This window comes from Liolophura sinensis, chromosome 1 (assembly GCF_032854445.1).
Source record: "Liolophura sinensis isolate JHLJ2023 chromosome 1, CUHK_Ljap_v2, whole genome shotgun sequence".
NCBI lineage: Eukaryota > Metazoa > Mollusca > Polyplacophora > Chitonida > Chitonidae > Liolophura > Liolophura sinensis.
In genome coordinates, this window is record NC_088295.1 from 53,134,596 (window position 1) to 53,154,342 (window position 19,747).

The window sequence follows — 19,747 nt, forward strand, 5'->3', positions numbered from 1 at the left end:
CATAAGCTCAAATTTATTTCAATCATATATTATGTCGGTTGTCTTGGCCGAGGCTAACAACAGTACATCCAATTGTTGATAGACTGAACCAAATGTTGAGCAGTGAATACTGCAAAATGCACGGTGATCGCAGCTTTCAATTATCGAACAGAAAGTCACAATTCTTTGTCAACAGTAATGAAGGACTGAGCATATCGGTAACAGTTCTTTAGCATGTAATCTGTCTGAAAGTCTGCTGGTTTGGGGTCTGGTTCTTCACATATGATGAAGACAGTCAATACTTGATTTATAAAATCTTATATTTACATAACCTCTTACATATATGTACAAGTTACAACAAATAAACTTTCAATATACATATCATACAATGTACAAGATCAGGTGCCAGCACTTATCTGTGCTGCCTACAGTTTATAAGTAGGATTCAGCCCAAAGGATTCCTCATTGTAATGCGTAATTCTCAGCAGGGATTATGAAAAGTTCTTCACCATGATTACCCAGTCTAGATTACACAACATGTGACGTTACGACTACTGAGGAATATTTCGTCAGTTACCTGTGGAAATGCCACCAATTGCGAGAAAAACAAACTAGATATTATGCAAGAGATAGGAGAAGTTCTGGTTGCAGCGATAATAACCGTAAACAGGGAACAATAGATAACTGAGGTTAGATTATGCATTAAGCATCGAAAACGATGTGATAGCACTCTTCAACAAGCCTTTAGAAACAGCTGAGCTCTCATCAACAAGCCCTTAGAAAAAGCTTAGATTATTAAATTTTAGGATTTAAATCTATGCCTCAAAACAGACATTAACACACAACATTCAGTTTCTCAATTAACAAAATTTTTTGCATGTCCAGTGAGTTTCACAAGTTCAAGGCACCTTGGAAGGATTTAAATAAGTGTTAAACAATATTTCTGGTTTTTCTACCTCTTCCCCCACTGTGACACCAATGCATCCGATAATCCAACACAACATCGCCCAGGCCAGTTCAGAACAGAAATGGTTCAAAATCACCCAGATTCACTTCAGCTCGAAGTGACTAGCTGGGTAATGCAAGAGTACTGAATCCAAAACTATGTGTAAGCTGTGTGGAGTGGTCGCAGCATGCTGTTAGCCCTCCTCAAACTGAAGACTACCATGTAGTATGATGATGAGGGGAGGGAACTCTGCAGCTGAGGCTGAAGGATGAACGGCAGTTAAATCATCAGGCTCACCTATTGCGACCCTGGCAAATAAATGGAAAAAAAAAACATAAAAAAAGCTTCTATAATGCAGAAAAATGGAATTTTCAAATAGCCATGGTAAATGATGAGGGTTCATGGATTCTGTGAGAAGTTAACATATCTCTGAACAGCTGTGAAAGCATAATTTTGAGTCTGTAAACTTGAGTAAGTTAACTTGGATGACCGATGTAAACCAGAGTGTGAGCAAAATTTAACAATGCTCTTAATTTTCTGTTCAACCTTTTCGCATGTAAAAGACAAACTTTCAGTGTGATTCATGCACCTTTGGTGATGAAACTATTTTGGCTGAGACGGCCAATTCTGGACTTCATAAAATGTATAATGTTATCAGTCTATGCAGAATATTACCCTCAGAACATACTTGCATAAACACTTTGCAAACATGTGATAAGGTTGAAGAATTACCATAATACATCATCTCTGCACAGTGGACAACAGAGGTGTATACTGGTAAAAACAAACCATGGCTATCACTAGTTCATGCGTTCTCTTCCGTAGTCAACCTTTAATTATCTACAGTACTTTTTTGCTAAACTGATGACAAGAATCAATCAAATTACCATTGATTATAGAACTACAGTTTCCTGTGAACTGTGGCATCACGATTTGTGCACAACCATTAGGTTTCCATGCGGAAGACAGAATACATTGTGTGCTAAAGAGAACATCTCTTACACTGTAAACATATGTAATGTTGACCTATTAGTTATGTTGTACTAATCTTCACAGGAACACATCTCGTTAACACCTTCATGTACCCAGTGAAGCACTTTATAGGCTTGTAAGGAAAAACAGACATACTGTATTTCACCTGACACAAATGACAAAATGACACGTTTCTCAGTGATGACTTACTCATCCACCTAGAGTCACCAAGTATTTTTATATGACATTTTATTAATTTTTTATCAGAAAACCTTAAATGTTGGCATCTGGTGTATCATTTTCATATGCTTCTGAAAGTACACTTGTACGTATGAAACTTTAGATGAAACACATAAGTGGTAAACAATAGTGAAAAAAAAAAAAAACAGGTTGTACATCTAAACTGCATTACATGTACCGGTCCTTTGGTGTAACAGGTTTGCTCAGATGAAAGCCTTGAGAGTGGCGAAAGGGCAAGCGGTTATTAATAAGTGGGAAAGCATGAAAGTTATGTATTAGTGGATGGACAGCACTGCACCAGTTTCAAATATCACCACATGAACATTGATACATTAGAAGAAAACAAACGAGGCCACCTGTTTATTACAGCTGAATACAGCTCAACTGACATACCCGGTAACAAACATAACCCTAGCCAAAGCTTTTCACAAGTCTTTTCACTTTTTTCCCATTGTTTTCCAGTGTTGGGCTCAGACTTGTGCTTAGTTCATTTTTTTTTCTCTCAAATTGATCAAATGACACGTGAAAAAAATTAGGTATTATTTAGGGCAAATAAGCTGATCAAAGTTTGCACATTTGTGAACATTACATTTCCAATGACTCTTTAACAGGTTGTCAATTTGCAAGTGAAAAAATATCAATATGATATCCATATGCTCAACTTCATTTGATTTATTTTATAAATTTTGGGCCATTTTCTTTTTGGAGGAGTCTTTCTGAAGGATGCAACAAGCTCATGTTAAACCACCTGGCAAATAATTATGACTTTCTTTCTCATATCGACAATAAAATCTAAACTTAGGTTTTTGTAGCCAAAGACAAATGCAATAAATTTATATTTTTCTTTGCCATGCCAAATAGTTCAAATGTAATGAAAAGGTCTGAATTATGCCCCAAAGATATTTGATCCTTCTGAAATACATGTATCTAGTCATGGTGTCATGAAAACAAACCTGATGAGGTATTAAATTAACAATAAAATTCACTGTGGCATAATATGCTGTAAGTGGATGAGCAAAATTAGAAGTTTTTTTTATGTTTAACGTCAATGGGAATGAATTCTTCTTTCAAAAGGATTCATGATTGACACTAATCACAGAACATACTTGTATACTGGGCAACATGTTAACTAGAAGCAAGGAGGTTAAGACTCAGCAGAAAAACAAGGCAGCAGCTGTGATTTGTGACTAACGGTCATGTTAAGCTCATCAACACATGGATTATCACAGAGTACAACATTGTGATCTTTTTTTACCCAATACTGATACACAATTATCATTACAGTATACCAGTTAAGAAAAATATTCATGAGATGATCTAACACTCTGTCTAATGCTCTAGCTTTGCAAGAAAATAATCATTCACATGTTTTCATTACATTTTGCGTCATTTGACAGACACAGTTCCAGCCTGTTCTTTGCACTGGATATGAGTTTCTCAAGAGAAGCCACATGGCTTGAAGCACTGGCAAAGCCTATAACAGCAGGGGTGTCACGTGTGTTAGTGATCATGACAATAGCATAGGTCTGAGGAGCAGATTGTACCTAAGTGAACTCTGGGTATTTCACAACATTCACACTTATTCAGCGCTGGGTGGTTGAGGAAGGTGCAGGCTGTACAGCTCCACTGTTCCCCCTCCTCGGAATCCCCACTCGAAGAGTTGGCCTGGGGCCCTGGAGCCGGTGGAACCTGGGACGTGATATTAGGTACAGGGGCAGGCACTGATGGCAACGCTGAAACCACAAGAAACATTACTGTCAGGTCACATTTACTCATATAATTCACAAAATACAGTTACCTCTTGAACTAAAAATATCAGCAACTTCTTACTCCAATATTGGTGCTATGACAGCTTTCATCATAACCGTAATCATGTATTCTCAAGGGTTCCCAAAACAAAATCAGGTCCCACAGTAATGAATAATTTCCCATTCACACAAGTGTATGCATATGATCATGAAACCCCTGAGTGGAGTTGAGGTAACTGTTATACATGAGATACTAGTATATCTTCTTTCTCATACAAAATACAGGGTTAGCCATGTAATGTCCAGCTCATTTGCAAATGCACTGTGATTTTAACCATGACATCTTCAAAATTATTTACAGAATAACAATGTGCTATTCTGAGCAACTGTAGATCTGTTCATTTTCTAATCACCAATGCCTAGAGGGTTTTAATTTGTCACTTACGTCTGCTTGTTCTTGGGGGAGTGAGTGTCTGGGTGGGGCGCTGAGGGGTATGGCTCTGCGCGTGAGTATGAAGAGGCACCCGGTGAGGCAGCGGCACCCCTACGTTAGGTAACGCCGACGGTCGACCCTGGTCCAGATGCTGGAAAAACTGTTCATCTTGAGCATTCCATATGCCCAAAGGTGCTAAAACACAAGGATGTTATACAGTCAGTTCCGATTTGTCATATTACACCTGGAAAATCATTTCAATTAGTAGGACTCTTGATTAACCCATACATCATTGTTGTATCACCAACATATTATAACCTAATTAACAATGAGAAGTTTTACATATTGGTTAACGCTATTAAACTTACTTCTTCCCTGGTTATACATGTCTATTTCACGGGTCATGCACTGTATTTCTGTCAAAAGCTTGCGATTGCTGTCCCTTAGCTTAGTAAGATCTTCAACCTGAAATTTCAAAAACAAAGTCATGCTAAAACCACGTGTATATCAGAACTCATGAGTGCACACATGCGTTTGTATGTAGAGAATAAAATAATGATAAACAAAACACCAAAACATAATGTCTGAAACACAACTCTAAATATTCAGAAACCAAAACTGAAATCTAAATTTACTATTTGCGATGAGTGATTTACACTGGACAAATTTACTTCATTGAGGCTGGCATCTGCTTGCCATCATGGACATTTTATCTGCTTGAGCAAACATAATCGTAAATGATTTCTCATAGGTGGCACAGGAAGAGGTCGTTAATGGGCTGTCTCCCACTACCCTGTCTCACCGGCTGGTTAAGACCGTTGCTGGTGCGGCAATCACATTTGTTTCTTTGTCACAGCATAACTATTTCTATCTATTGTTTTTGTTTGTGAAGGCCTTGGTGAAGAACAGTTTTGTACAATTTGACTCAGCTACCTTCAATAAAGATATATTTATAATAAATTCTGTTTCTTTTTGGTATATAAGTTATCATTTTATCACTTGAAACTTTTGTACTGTTGTGGATGTATTGTTCATGTGCTAGACATACTGAAACCAGTCAATATCTTTTTTTGTATGATATGTGTCTACACGTAGTGTACGGGCGATTGATGCACAATATACATGTAAAAGCTTTAAAGGATTAGTGTCCAGATTCACCTACTTGTCCTAAGTATAAAAATTATAACCTGTTTAACAGTATGTTACCAGGAGGGCCTCTGAGAAACGTAATTAATGACTTTAAATCCACCAAAAACAGAACATATACAACCCCAGCGGATCTCCGGCCAGCCACCCAGTAAAGCTCAGCTGGTGACGTCATAGATGACCAACCCAAGTCTCGGAATTATTTAAAAGTCCTTCTGTATTTATTTCTCTATTTAAAATGCATTGAATTAATTTTGAGTAACATTTTGAAGTGAGTTACGTCACTTATGACCTTTTGGCCCACAATGAAAATCTGGTCATCCACTTCAGAGAGCATTAACTTTCAGTTTCTTTTATTCAGTTTCCCTGATACCTACCAAGTCGTTCAAAAGCATTGGAGAGTATCTACTTCATTTCTGTTTCTGTTTTATCTAACACAAGTAAAAATCAGCACCAACAAGACAAAAAACGGCAGTGGCCACGTACGACAGTCTAAACTACATATAAATTTCATCTGCACATTAGACAAATTCATTATGCCAGAATTTTCTCACTAAGTGACACCATTTTTTTATTTTTACAAAATGAATATCGGGTGGTAAAATCTACATGTGTGAATCCCTGCAATTATGGATGTTTTTATTCACTGGTGATTATCACACTGTATAGACACATAGATAACAAGACGCCAAGAAAAACTAAAGTAAACACAGTACATATGCGCATTCTAAGAACCTCATCGTGCTAAAAGCGGCCAACCCAAGTTTAGATGGCCTATATAACGTGGGAATTCGTATCAAAACGATGTCATTTTCAAGATGAATTCTAGCTACAAGGAAGCAAATATGCTGTCTGTGTTACACTGAAGGTCCACATTTCGTGTGTATATCAGATTTAATATTTACTATTCTTTCCTTCTGTCCAAAAAATAAATATTATTCCATTCCCTGAGTGGATTTACTTCAAATGTGCGTTCGAGGAAATTTATTTTCTCGCATTTAATCAAGGCAATACTGAAAAAGAATTCTTACAACTGTTTAATTTTCCAAGTTATATTATGGCCAAACTTAAGCATGTCAAACAGGTCTTTGGAAAAATGGCTTTAACCCTCTTTTGTTTCCTGCGGTGTTGCTAATCCTCGTAATCTGGATTAGACGGAGATTAACACAATGGGGGGATGGATTATGACTATGTAAGATTGCTTTGGCACCTGCCCTGAGCGGTATTCAAAGAGATGTCACTTGTTTTCACACCTTTGATGGCTACTTTTAATAAACAACCAGCATTTCAACCCCAGTCATTAATTCTTGATTTGCACAGTCAATTGACATGGTTAGTTTTGGATTGTTTTCAGTTTAATTGTCCTCTGTAGCCAGTCAGAAACAGCTGGCATGGCCATAGCTGTTAAAAGGCCATTGCGTTGTTGTACACAGTCCACAATTTGTTAGAAGCTCACTCATTGGTCCACAGGAGGGACACAGCCACTGGGATTGCATGTATCAAAGTGACATTCATTGGAGGCATAGCGTGTATCAAAGCAACATTCATTGGAAGCAATCATGTGGCTGTATCTACTTTTCTTTCACTTTACTTGCATTCCAAAGGTTGATCAAACTAATGACAAATGAACTCATGCTTTTGTTTTACACCCACCAAACTTTATCACCAGGGTTTAAATGCACATATTTAAAGCCAAATTTTTCCTCACTGCTGTAAAAAATTTAGCTGCTCGCAAGGCAAAGATTTGGCAGTGTTTGCTGGGTATAAAACCTTTTCGCCTTGTGAGGGGAATCCACGCTTTCCTTAGGGCCAAATCGTGTAAAAACTTGAAAAAACTAACTCTAGGATTCTTCAACGACCATTTTCACAACTGTATGCAGAACAACAAACCATTTCATGGCGAAATTGGATATGCTTGTTGTCACAAGTGTGGCTTTTTGACACTGAACTAAATGGCAAAACTCTGACGGCTGGTAATGGTTGGACTTGTATGACGTCTTTCGGCGAAGATTACCAAGTGTTGGCGGAAAAAATATATAAACTCAACCTCATTATGTAGTGATTTTAAAGCCATATTACTCACATTACTGTAGTTTTTTTCAATATTTTGTTATACTCAATTTAACAGTATATACAAGGGTAGGAATTTATGACCAAATAACCAATCTCGACACTAATCCTTTAAGTTAATCTTCCTCTTCAAAAGTGGAAGCAGGAAAGACACAAAATCATGGGTTATGGTTGATCAGAAAGTTGAAAGACACTCATCAAAAAGGCTCTGAAGAACTGAGTATGTTGCTACGGTGAAATGTGTAAATACTGTAATGGCAAGAAAGCTACAAGTAGCCATACTAGTTAATCATACCACACCAGGAGCACCTGCTCATGCTCAATGAGCGGGAGGTCTTACATGTTAACATTCTGACCAGACATGATTTAAAGATTCATGAGGGTTAGCTATTTTTTTTACTCTGAGGTGTCCAAAAACTATGAAATTCAGTCCATGCATGTACTTACAGTTGGAAATGCCTGACTGCTCTCAGCCATATTTTCCTCCATCTGTGTGACCTGTCCTCGTAATTGCTCCAGTTTTTTGGTCTCTCTATCCAAATCACTCTCCAATGTTTCCTTTCTAACATGCTGGTGACTTAACAATGCTGCAAATAAAACATCAGCATAAAGAAAATAAATCTACAGAGTTAATGTATGTGTTTACCTATTACAGCTCTTTTTGACCACAACTTGTTTGGCCATGTTTAAGATTGTCTGAAACACTCTGTTCTTTAATTCTCTAAAACAAACACCAAACAACTGGAACGAAGGTGGGTGCAGTTTATTACTTCAATACTCAGCATAGGTCAGCCTATCAGCCCAAAAGTGACCTATCGTGAAACCAAATTTCAGTCGGTTTCATTCATTTACTTGAATAACACCGTTCTCACAGCCTGTTTCAGGTTGCACACAACCTCTTCATAGGCCGGTTAGAGGTCTATAAAAATTAATGTATATCAGTTACAGCGGTTACAGTAGTCATATTTCAGGTTTAGGCACTTTTCAGTAAATGCTATGACCAATGTCATCCAAGTTTTATAATCCACATTATATGGCAATGAACGAAAAAACAACAACAACAACATGCGAGTGTGTATCCATTCATTGCAAATTTCATGCAATTTCTGTGAATCTTTGTCACTAATGAAACTTTGCATGGACACATACATACATTTAGTTTCTAAAAGTCAAAAATTTAGAAAAATACACACCAGAAATGATCTGAATATTGGACGGTCACCAAGGGTTCCAATGTTGAAGCATGGTCAAAAATTGCCACGGGCTCTAGTTTGTTCCCCAGTACCAATATATGGCTAATACATCATACATAATAGCTGATAAAAGCTGAATATTGTCAGGCCCTTGTCAAATACAACGACATGTATCTACATGTTTTTTTTTTTTTGAGTAAATGTCATCATCTGTCTCACGTTGTGTGAGAAAGCATATACGTGTATGGTTTCTTATTTATTTACTTCATTGGTGTTTTATGCCGTACTCAAGGATGTTTCACTACACGACGACAACACGCATTATGGTGAGAGGAACATATATGATTTTCAACAACACCACATTAAATTAAATTGAATGATAGTATATACTGTATGTAGGCCTACATGTACATCTCTTTCTCTTAAACATTTCTCTTCACTAATGTTTTCCTGATACCCATCTTACTGAGGAAAAAAAACAAAATTATTCGTTTTAATTAGTAAACTACAGTACAGTACAACCCAGAAATAACCTTACAAAAAATGCAAGCGAAGTGTTAACAAAATACATGTGTTCTATCATGTTCCCAGAACATCACTATTTAAAGTTTCATATGTGATGTGATAAAGACAAAAATGAATTGCAATTGACACAATGCAATGAGAGGCAATGATCACATGTTGCAGGCATACTGTACATACAAGAAGCTACTTGGTTGCCTGATTTATTTATTTACTTATTTCAGTGTTGTCTTATGCCGTTCCGGTACACAAGAAAATTTCACTTATACGATGACGGCCAGCATTATGGAAACCATGCAGGGCCCCAGGGGAAGCCCAAGACCATCTCGGGTCCCTGGTAGACCTTCTCGCACACAGCAGGAGAGGAAGCCAGCATGGACTGGATTTGAACTCGCAGCGATCAGTTACCTGATATAGTTCTTACTTGTTGTTCAAGCACAAAACCACCACCCGCCTTGTCTGGCCAAAAGGTTTACATGTTTCTTACATATAATTTCATTGATGTATTTGTTTATATTGACCAATTACATCAACATTTATAACTGTTGCTGAACTAGGACATTAGCCACTGAGAGACCCAGGAGAATCAATATTTTTCAGCTTAGGTAAAATATACAATATGACTGAAATTGTCTTTTGTACATATATATGAATAAGGAATACATGTATTTTATTTCGTCCTAAAGGCTTCAAAATTATATATCATTTGTCCTGGGCTTTCCAGATAAGCTTACAAAAGTAAAATCTCTCTTGAAGGTAGGTCTTCAATTATCTTATTCCTCTTGAACTTAGAAACTTGCCATTAGCCATTACCAGAGTTCCGACCTAACTGCAGCTGCTAAAAACACACCATTAAAATAGTAGAGCGGTAATCTGGTGCAGCATATTGAGTCAGTAGCTGAATTAATTTTTAAATTTATTTTACACGTACAAACAATGGAAAAGTTTATGTTCTAATGTGTCATTACAGTACCAGTACAAATGTATATAGATTTCTGTAAATGTCTCCTGTTTGACAACTTCATAACATATGCTTCACAGCATTCTCCTAGCTTTAGGGAACAAATAAAAATTGATAAAAATGTAGAGGTTGGACCTGAATACAAAAATGTCGAAAATGTCTTACAAATTCATACACTAGATTTACAGGTGGCTTTTAGTATAAGAATCAACGGGAATTATTTAAAAATCCTTCTGTATTTATTTCTCTATTTAAAATGCAACAAATTAATTTTGAATAATATTTGAAGTGAGTTACGTCCCTTATGACTTTTTGGCCCACAATGACAATCTGGTCAACCACTTCAGAAAGCTTTAACTTTTAGTTTCTTTTATCCCCGATACCTAACAAGTCATTCAAAAGCATCTACTTTGGAGAGTATCTACCTTATTTCTGTTTCTGCTTATCTAACACAAGGAAATCCCCTAAAATCAGCGCCAACAAGACAAAAAACGGCAGTGGCCACGTACGACAGTCTAACCTACATATACATTTCATTTGCACATTAGACAAATTCATTATGCCAGAATTTTCTCACTAAGTGACACCATTTTTTAATTTTATTTCTACAAAATGAATATCTGGTGGTAAAATCTACACGTATGAATCCCTGCAATTATGGATGCTTTTATTCTCTGGTGATTATCACACTGTATAGACACATAGATAACAAGACGCCAAGAAAAACTAAAGTAAACACAGTACATATGTGCATTCTAAGAACCTCATCGTGCTAAAAGCGAGCATAGTGTAGTCGCAAAGCAACTACTGTTTGACGCTCGCAGATGGCATAACAGTTGAAAAAACAACCACAACTTTATTTAGTTTTATGTCTACTGGATGTCAAGTGACATGTATTTCTGGGCTGTACTGTGTATACATTTAAAATCTCAAAAGAGCTTGGGTGTTCTCCAAAGGTGAGATTTCACCTGCAAAAGTCCTCAACCAAAGTTGAAGTATCAACCGTTTTCACTGGACTCAATAAACAACATCCATCACAAATAATACTGAATTTGTGGCTGGACCTCATTTCATGATGGGTAACACCATTACAGGTAAGTACGTGTAAATACCAAAACAATCTGCAGTGAAGAAAAAACCCTAACGAGGTAGCACTACATGTTTACCTGAGTTACAGGTAAGCAGAACAAGGATCCAGAAGTCTTGGCAGCTTCACATCTCAACAATTCTCATTGATCAAAACTATAGTTGTGAAAAGTGAGAGGTTATTATTTCAGCATGGGATATTCCCCATGCACACTTCAGGCATAGTGCATATACATGTATTCGTGGGCCAACGGTCCACATAGTTTTCTCTTAAAATTCAAAGGACCATGAACACAAAGCAACACACTGACATCAATGGCATGCTCAAATCACACATGTACACAGCCCTTGAAAATAACTGATGAGCATCAGGGCACATCTACTGTTATGTGTAAGTTTTACCTTTGATATAGTCTCGTTCATCTTGTTGACTGGCTGCTAGCTGGGTAGACCCTTCCCTTTGGGAGGCCTCAGAGCTGGCACTGCTCTGACTGGGGGTAGGGGAAGCCTGCCTCTGTAACCCAGCCGGATAAAAAGGCACCATATTGTTATAGCGGCTAGATGTATAGTCCTCTCGTGTAGGAGAACCAGCTTTGCTTGCCTTTGGTAATGTGGTAATCATAGTCTGATAGTTTGGCAAAAATGTGTGGGCTGGGTAACTTATTGTAGACACATTAGTACTAGGCATGACATCACGTCTACCAGGTATGTCTGGAGGATTGAAAGTGGGCTGGTACACTGAACTTGGAGGATTAGTCGGTGTAGAGAAGACCCCACTTATAGGCGGGGTCACAGAGGAGACAGACACCTGTATCTGGGGCCGCGCATCATAGTTACACTCCACTAGGAATGGTCCTGTTACACCGGTAGAGTTGACTGGTGAGCTTGCCTGTCCAAGCTGGTACCGGCCGAGTACATTATTGAACTGGCTGGACGACACATCTATTTGCGACGACTGCTGGTCCTGTTTGGAAATAAAATGATGCACGGGTATCCGTGATCCCACATGACTGGCTGGGGGCTGCTGAATCTGTAGCTGAGGCTGAATAGCTACCTGTGGCATCGTTGTCATGTTTGCATTCCTGTCCTCAGGTTTTCTGTTTTTAATGTATATTGTTGCTTGTGACAAATGCTGAGGTGTTGGCACACGTTCATGGTGACCTGCACCAGAGTTCTGCACATGAGTTTCTGGTGAGAACTGTCCGACAGGATACATGTTTGAATTCATTTGGCTGAAAACTGTCCTTTTTGGTGCAGTTTGTGGTGGGGTATCCCCACTGGCATGGCTAGGAGCTGGCTTCACTATGTACGATGACTTGTGTGGAGAACAAAACTCTGGAGAACCACTAGGGATTTCTGAGCCTGAATGTCGATTTGGACTGGCTACATTTGTGTTGCACTCAATGTTAGGGATCTGACCTGTGGACCTGGAGTGCTGAAGAAACGGACCGAAGTCTGGTGATCTGCCACTGGCACTGGAGTCTGTGTTGGGTGAGGCAGCAGGTGCCTGGCTGTTGACAGTAACTGGGGGCCAGGCATTGGCCAGTGAAGCCACAAGGCCTGAGCCAATGCATGGCAGGCTGCCGGTGCTGGCATTACTCTTTAAACTGGAGCCAGAGTCACTTCTTTGGCGTACACTTTGAGGATCCATCAGACGGAGATCCCCCAACTGCTGTACCACAGGAAAACCTGAAGTTTCTGATGTGTAGTCTCCAAACATGTGCTTGGGACTTTTACCTGCCAACACCTCAAGGCACTTGTTCTTGTTGTTTGAATGCTGCAAAACAAAACTAAACCATTTTAGACCATTCTCAATTCTCTTGATATAAGGTACAACTAAAAGTAGTCTAAATGACTTATATGAGATAATCAAAAATGTAGTATATATTTGTTAATACTAGATTTGATTTCGAAGCTGACCAACCAGGTTACGGTTTCATGAAATCAGTTTTAGGTTAAAAACCTTGAAAACAAATTCAGGCTCTTATGTTTCCAGGTGCAGTTCACCTTTTCATTGGTTTAGCTTTTCAACAGTTTATCAGACAAGGATTACACCAATTTTCAGTCTGGCTTACTGTGTAGTAGCTACTGCACTACTACCTGACATCATAAGAGCTGCAAACATTTCAGAAATAGCCCATGAATATGTACCTTTGCCAGCAAATGAAAAGTATACATAAATTCAGTCAAACAGTTTAGCTCCTGGCTAAACATCATAATAACAATTATAGGCATTACACTTTTGGACAAGAAATGACAACCCAAATTTGTGTCTATTTTCACTTTTTGGGGGGGATGGGGGGAGGGTAATCTTACTGAACTAAAACTTTGTACATGCTGGACCATGACACGTTACAGATGATGTTTTAATTTTTGGATGTTTCATTCATTTTTAACCAAGTTAATTTTTCTGTTCTTGACATTGACAGTTTTTTTGATGTTTTATTTTTTTGTTTTTTTTTTCAAAATGGTTTGTCACTGAAATGAACACTGGTATATGGTCTCACCACGACAAGTTACAGATCAGTTGTAGTTCTGCTCTGTTTCTTCAGTTTTCGACAACATTATGTCATAGTTTTTGGACAGTTTTCCTAACGTGTCACAAAACTTTTTCGAAGGGGTTCATCACTAGAAATAAAAGTTGGTGCACAGTTTCTCCACAACCAGTTGGAATTCCATGCAATTTTGCTAGATGCATGGTTGATGCATGAGATGAGTTGCAGTAAAATTCCAAGATTTAACTGCTTTTAACCAAAATATCATGTTTTCAGCTCCTCGACCAATATGGCATATCTGATGGCCTTGATAGAATTCACGTAACCAAGAACATCAGAAAAGAGCCGTCTGTTTCCACCTTTTGACCAAAATAACAACATTAACTGCTGTCTTTCTATTTAACAGAATATTAAGAATATTTTAAAAATCAAGTGTATAAGGACATTGTTTCATGATTATCTCCCTTGGATGTAACAGAAAATAAGTATCCATCTTGCCTACTCATTCTTAATATTAAAGGATACATGACAAGTTTGGTTTTTATTTCTTAATGTGAATTACAATGCTGATGATGTGGTTTAACACACAAAACTACAAAAAAGTTTTCTTCTTGGGGTGTAAACATGGCTTTAACTACACTTTTCGTAAGGCTCCAGTCATCAGTGCGGAGTTACCTGCCGAGGTGATTGTTACAAGAGCCAAAATTGGGGTCGCTAAACTGGTCCCATATTCTTAGTGTGTGCATTGATGATGCTCTTTCAAAAGTTTTCCGACCACTGAGAAAAAATATGAATAAAATAGAGGGTTCTTAATACAAAATATGCCTTAAAAATAAATAATTTTTTTTTTTTCGTTTTTTTTTTGCATATCTTTCTTTATGTTCCTTAAAACCATATTACTGGAATTCATTTTATAGTGCCCTTTCATCTATTCTTTAAATGTGGATTAATGTTTCTGACAACACAGAAGAGATTACCAAGCATACCAAAAGTACATGACACAACAAACCTGTTGTATAAGATCTGCCACAATGTAGTCTGGTATTTCTGGATAATATGTTTTAAGTTCGTGAAACAGCTGTAGGTTTATGGCACTATCAGGTGCTGCCATCTGATCATCTTCACTTACTACTCTCCATGTTCCATTGCTTCACAGTTTAATCTGTAGCAAAGCAAAATAATAAAATATTGATAAAGCTCTTGTTTACAATTAGCTAATTTAATAAATCTGTAACGGATGGTCATAAAAGCATTTGAAATCTACATGTATATCGCTAGCTAAGTGATATATATGACAGCAGCCAGCATAATGGTGGGAGGAAACCAGGTTGGGACCAGGGAAAAAGCCATGGCCATCCACAGGTTGCTAACAGACTCTCCCACGTATGGTCAGACTGGGTTATTAATATCACTGAAGTAACTGCCCATTTGTGTATAAAATTAAGAAATTATGAAGTTTATAATCTGTATAATCTGAATAATCACACTATTTTAATCACTTAAAATATCAAAATAAGACACCACAACAACTCACCCAAAGAACATTCACAGTGAAGAAATTTATATACATTTATACATTTAGATACATGTAATAAGGCTGGCAAAGATGATAATCTGCCAGTACAGTTTTCTGACATTTAAAATGGCCAACAAGAATTTTTTGCCATGTTTTTTTTCTTCTTTTTACACATAATTATTTGAATTTAGACCCTGAGTGGAGTCTACTCCAGGGAGTCCATTAGAAGGCAGTTACCTACTACCGGCAACCTGTATACATGTATACGTGTACTTTGTCCAAAGCTCCTTCTTAACTTCATTAACCTCTCTACCAGGTAGCTGGATACTTTGGGAGAATAAAAAAGCCTTTTACTCAAAAAAGCAATTACAACCCTGCCAGTCCCCTAAATTCAGTAGCTCATTTTCACAAATGAGGCCACACCAGTTTAACTTGTTGTTTTACGGGCAGAATAAATCTTTTCCAACATCGACCTATGTAATAACAAGAGTTCAGGTGAACACAACACATGCCCCAACAAATGCATTTGCTTGAAATGTATAAAAGAATACCAACAGCTATGTCGTGAGTATAATCGCTGAGCAGAATCTTCATGGGTGATGATGATAGATCTGTGATTACAATGACAACAAAATGGACAAATGTGTCCACCAAAAATAAAAACTCTATGCTTTATAGCCCAGACATGAAATCATATCTGTTTAAATAGTATATTTATATACAGAAAATGGTTATCTGGTTATTATGACAACCGCGAAAATGGGACAAATGTGACTCAAGTCATAATACTAAAACTTTGTGGACAACAGTTTGAGTTACAGCCCAGACATGAAATCATACCTATTTATATAACATATATAGGGAAACAGGCGATTTGGTATCCATGACAACCGTGGAAATAAACAAAAGTGAGTCGCGACACATCGTCATCTGTGTATCCGTGTATCCACCAACAAGAGTTCAGGTGAGCAAAACATACACCCCAAAAAATGCATTTGTTTGAAACGTATAAAAGAATACCAGCAGCATTGTGGTAAGTATAACAGCTGAGGGGAATCTTCAAAGGTGTTGATGATGGGTATGTGGTTACCTGAACAACCTCGCAAGAGGACAAATGCGTCCATTAAAAATGAAAACTATACAGAAAAAAGTTTTGGCCAGGCATGGAATCATATCTATTTATACAGTGTATATGTGTATATATATATATATATATATATATATATATATATATATATATACACACATATCTGGTTACCAAGACAACCGAGGAAATGCACAAATGTAAGTCGCCATACATCATCATCTGAGTATCTATGTATCCAGCAAATATTAAAACTTTCTGTGGAAAACAGCTGGGAGTTACAGCGCAGACACAAAATTATATCTATTTATACAGTATATATGGAGAAATGGCAATCTTGTAACCATGACCAAAAGACTAATGTGAGTCGTGACACATCTTCATCTCTGTATCTATGTAGCCAATGAAAAATAAAATTTCTATGCAGAAAACAGTTGGAATTATAGCCTGGACATGACAGTGCCTATTGGTACAGTATATATGGCGAAAATTGCAATCTGGTTAACATGACAACTGTGGAAATGGACAAAGCTGAGTCGCGACCCATCGTCATCTGTATGTATGTATTTACCAAAAATAGAAACTCCTTGTGGAAAACAATTGGAGATTAGCCCGAACAGAAATATGGAGGGACAGACGGCCATAATCGCTATGAAATAATACACTCCATCTCATGGCGGGGGCATACAAAAATAAAACTTAAAATCATCAAATTTGTGGGAAACGTTGACTGTCCAAGAAAATTTTTCGTCTTGAAGACGTATTTCCGTGATCAAAACGACTTGAAAAAAGAGGAAAAGTCGTACAATATCAAGATCGTACAAAATAAAAAGGTACATGTACATTTTTAGTTTTAGTGTTATTCCATTTTTGGATTTTTTAGTGTTGGCTCACATACATAACACAGAATAAAATTGGTGTCACCCAACCCAAATGGCCAAACCAAAAAGGACAAAGTGCTTTGTCCCTATTGGCACTCCAGATGTAATTTGAAATACTCTCTGATCATGTTTTAGTGTTGATGGAGCAGAAACATTCATAAGCACAAGTTCATAAGCTTAATGTAAAGGTACATGTTGTTTCCTCGAAGTGTTTACAAAATTTGATAAAGGCAGGTATGAAGCTAAAATACTGAAGTAATCAAGAGCAGAGAGATGTTCTTTAAGGCAGGAATGACATTGTACATCTCTATGATGCTTCACCTCTATTGTCTCTCCTTCACATGACATCAGTGATCTTGCGTTCTTCTAGAGGCTACAGTTTGCACTGGCTAATTCCAGAACCTCCATTATAAGGAGACTGTCATATAAGTGAAATATTCTTGAGTATGGAGTAAAACACCAATAAATCAGAATCCATTCTAAGCTTCAGGTACTCTATAAGTATATATGTATGTATGCTAGGGTTCTATTTTTGTATTTAATGATTTTTCAGTCCTATCATGAGGAAGAGTCACTCTGTGCGTGTACATATATTGCATGCACAAACAACTGTGTCTTCTTGTGGTAGAGTCCATGCTGCCAAAGTGCTGCTAGGGTGTTCAAAAAGGGCAAGTAGCAGGATGCACACAGCTGTCTACTGTCGTCCTCGTAGCCGCCTACTTTGAATATTCTTACTATTTAAATCAATGGTAATCGTCATCTTTCATCTGATTTGACATCATTTTTATGTTTTCTTCTCCTTTAAGGAATCAGTGCATAAAATAGTCCTATACAATATGACATTTATAGTTCTACAGAGTTTTATCTCCATGTTTTTATTCCTGGGCAAAAACTACCTATCTCTCAACAACAAATGCACACCCTCAAGATACTGTCCAAACCATCATGAATTTGGTGTTAGAGGAAGTGAGGGACTCAGTGTTCAAATTTTAAAATAACACACGAAATCCATCAAGATGGACTAGTACAAACTATATTATACAAAAACACAGTCATAACCTGCCCCTGTTAAATATGTTGAGGCTGTCAGTACAGCGAGATGCTTTGACCGTTACCAAGAATCTCAAATCTACAGAGCCTAAGAAATGACAGATCAATGCGATCAATCAACAGACAGAAAGGTAAGGAACATAAGTGTGAACAATTAAAGCCATTGAGACGTATTTGTTGGCTAATTGTTGTCCCAAACGCAGTGACAAACTGCCCCGGCAACTACATCAGATTTTTAAAGGGAGCGCGCTGTGACATTAGTTTGGGGTATTCCTTAGCAGTACAAAATTTTTGCCCTGCCTAACGTCAGTCAGAGCAATCTCAAACTAATAATGTATAGGATTAAGCATACATAGACATGGCTTTAGAAAAAGTTTCTACATTACATTATCACAACAAAGGCAAACATAACATAATTTCATGAAATACATTCATCTAGTGGTGACATCACTCACTTCAGATCCAAGGGCTTAAACAGATTTATACAACGTACCAATCACCATACAGCCTGTAATACAACCTAAACTGATCACTCGTCCATTGTTTTCTTAAGCATCTATCACATGCACAAGTACTTTTGACAAGTTCCTCAGCATAGTGTGTACGCTGGAGTCTTGACAGCTTGAACGTCCCAAAGAAGGCAAGATTTAGGTCAAAGTGTCACAAATACAAAAACAAAATCTAAACATAAACAGTGACTACAACATCAGTTGACCAAAATGACGGACACGGCGATGATGATAGATAGGGAGGGCTTCTTCAAAGAGACATACCTGTATTATGCACAGTCATCGATTGACATAAAACATTAACTCCCTATTTCCTCACCTAGATACCACTTGATTAATCCATTCGTTTGAAAATTCTTGGCATTTCACAAGTGAGATCGAAAGAAACATAAATGTTACGCTCCCAACATCGGTAAAAATTGTCAATGGCGGACCATGATCCCACGGGGCATGCGCGGCTCACCAGATGGCGCTAATGTCAGATGGAGAAATTCAGAGGTGGCGCTACAGGAAAATGTCTGTACATAGTTAGTGAAGCAACCGGTGAAAGTCATTCTTCTCAAGCCAAACGTTCCAATATTCATTAGTTCTCTTCAAATTCAATACAGCAAAATTCATTCAATTATCGTATTCTTAAAACATAAATTTCGTTTTGTTTAGTTTAAACTAAAAATAAATAAATAAATAAATAAGAAAAATAAGGTTATAAAATGCTCAATGTTTAAAAAAGAAAAAAAGCAGCATGCCCTTTTTTCGAGTCTAAGTTAACCAACATGAGATTAGCGTTTTGCCATTACTGAAATAGCCTGTCTCTCTGGAATAAGAAATAAGTTTAGTCCACGATGCAAATGTAAATCAAATATATTAATTTTTTTCTTTATTTATTTAAAAAGCTTGAAATAACCGGGTTGGGAAC

At 37.4% G+C, this 19,747-nt stretch overlaps 1 protein-coding gene across 1 annotated transcript; it reads right to left on the reverse strand.

Annotated features, from left to right (window-relative positions):
* Positions 1-19,273, reverse strand: LOC135469632 (TGF-beta-activated kinase 1 and MAP3K7-binding protein 2-like). Its single transcript, XM_064748155.1, has 8 exons — positions 19,151-19,273; positions 14,801-14,953; positions 11,699-13,073; positions 7,982-8,121; positions 4,687-4,783; positions 4,331-4,513; positions 3,682-3,870; positions 1-1,233 (listed from the first exon to the last, which is right to left on the reverse strand). Exons 2-8 carry the CDS (start codon positions 14,900-14,902, stop codon positions 1,223-1,225), a joined length of 2,097 nt encoding a protein of 698 aa, XP_064604225.1. The 5' UTR covers positions 14,903-14,953; positions 19,151-19,273; the 3' UTR covers positions 1-1,222.
* Between the last annotated feature and the right edge of the window lie 474 nt (positions 19,274-19,747).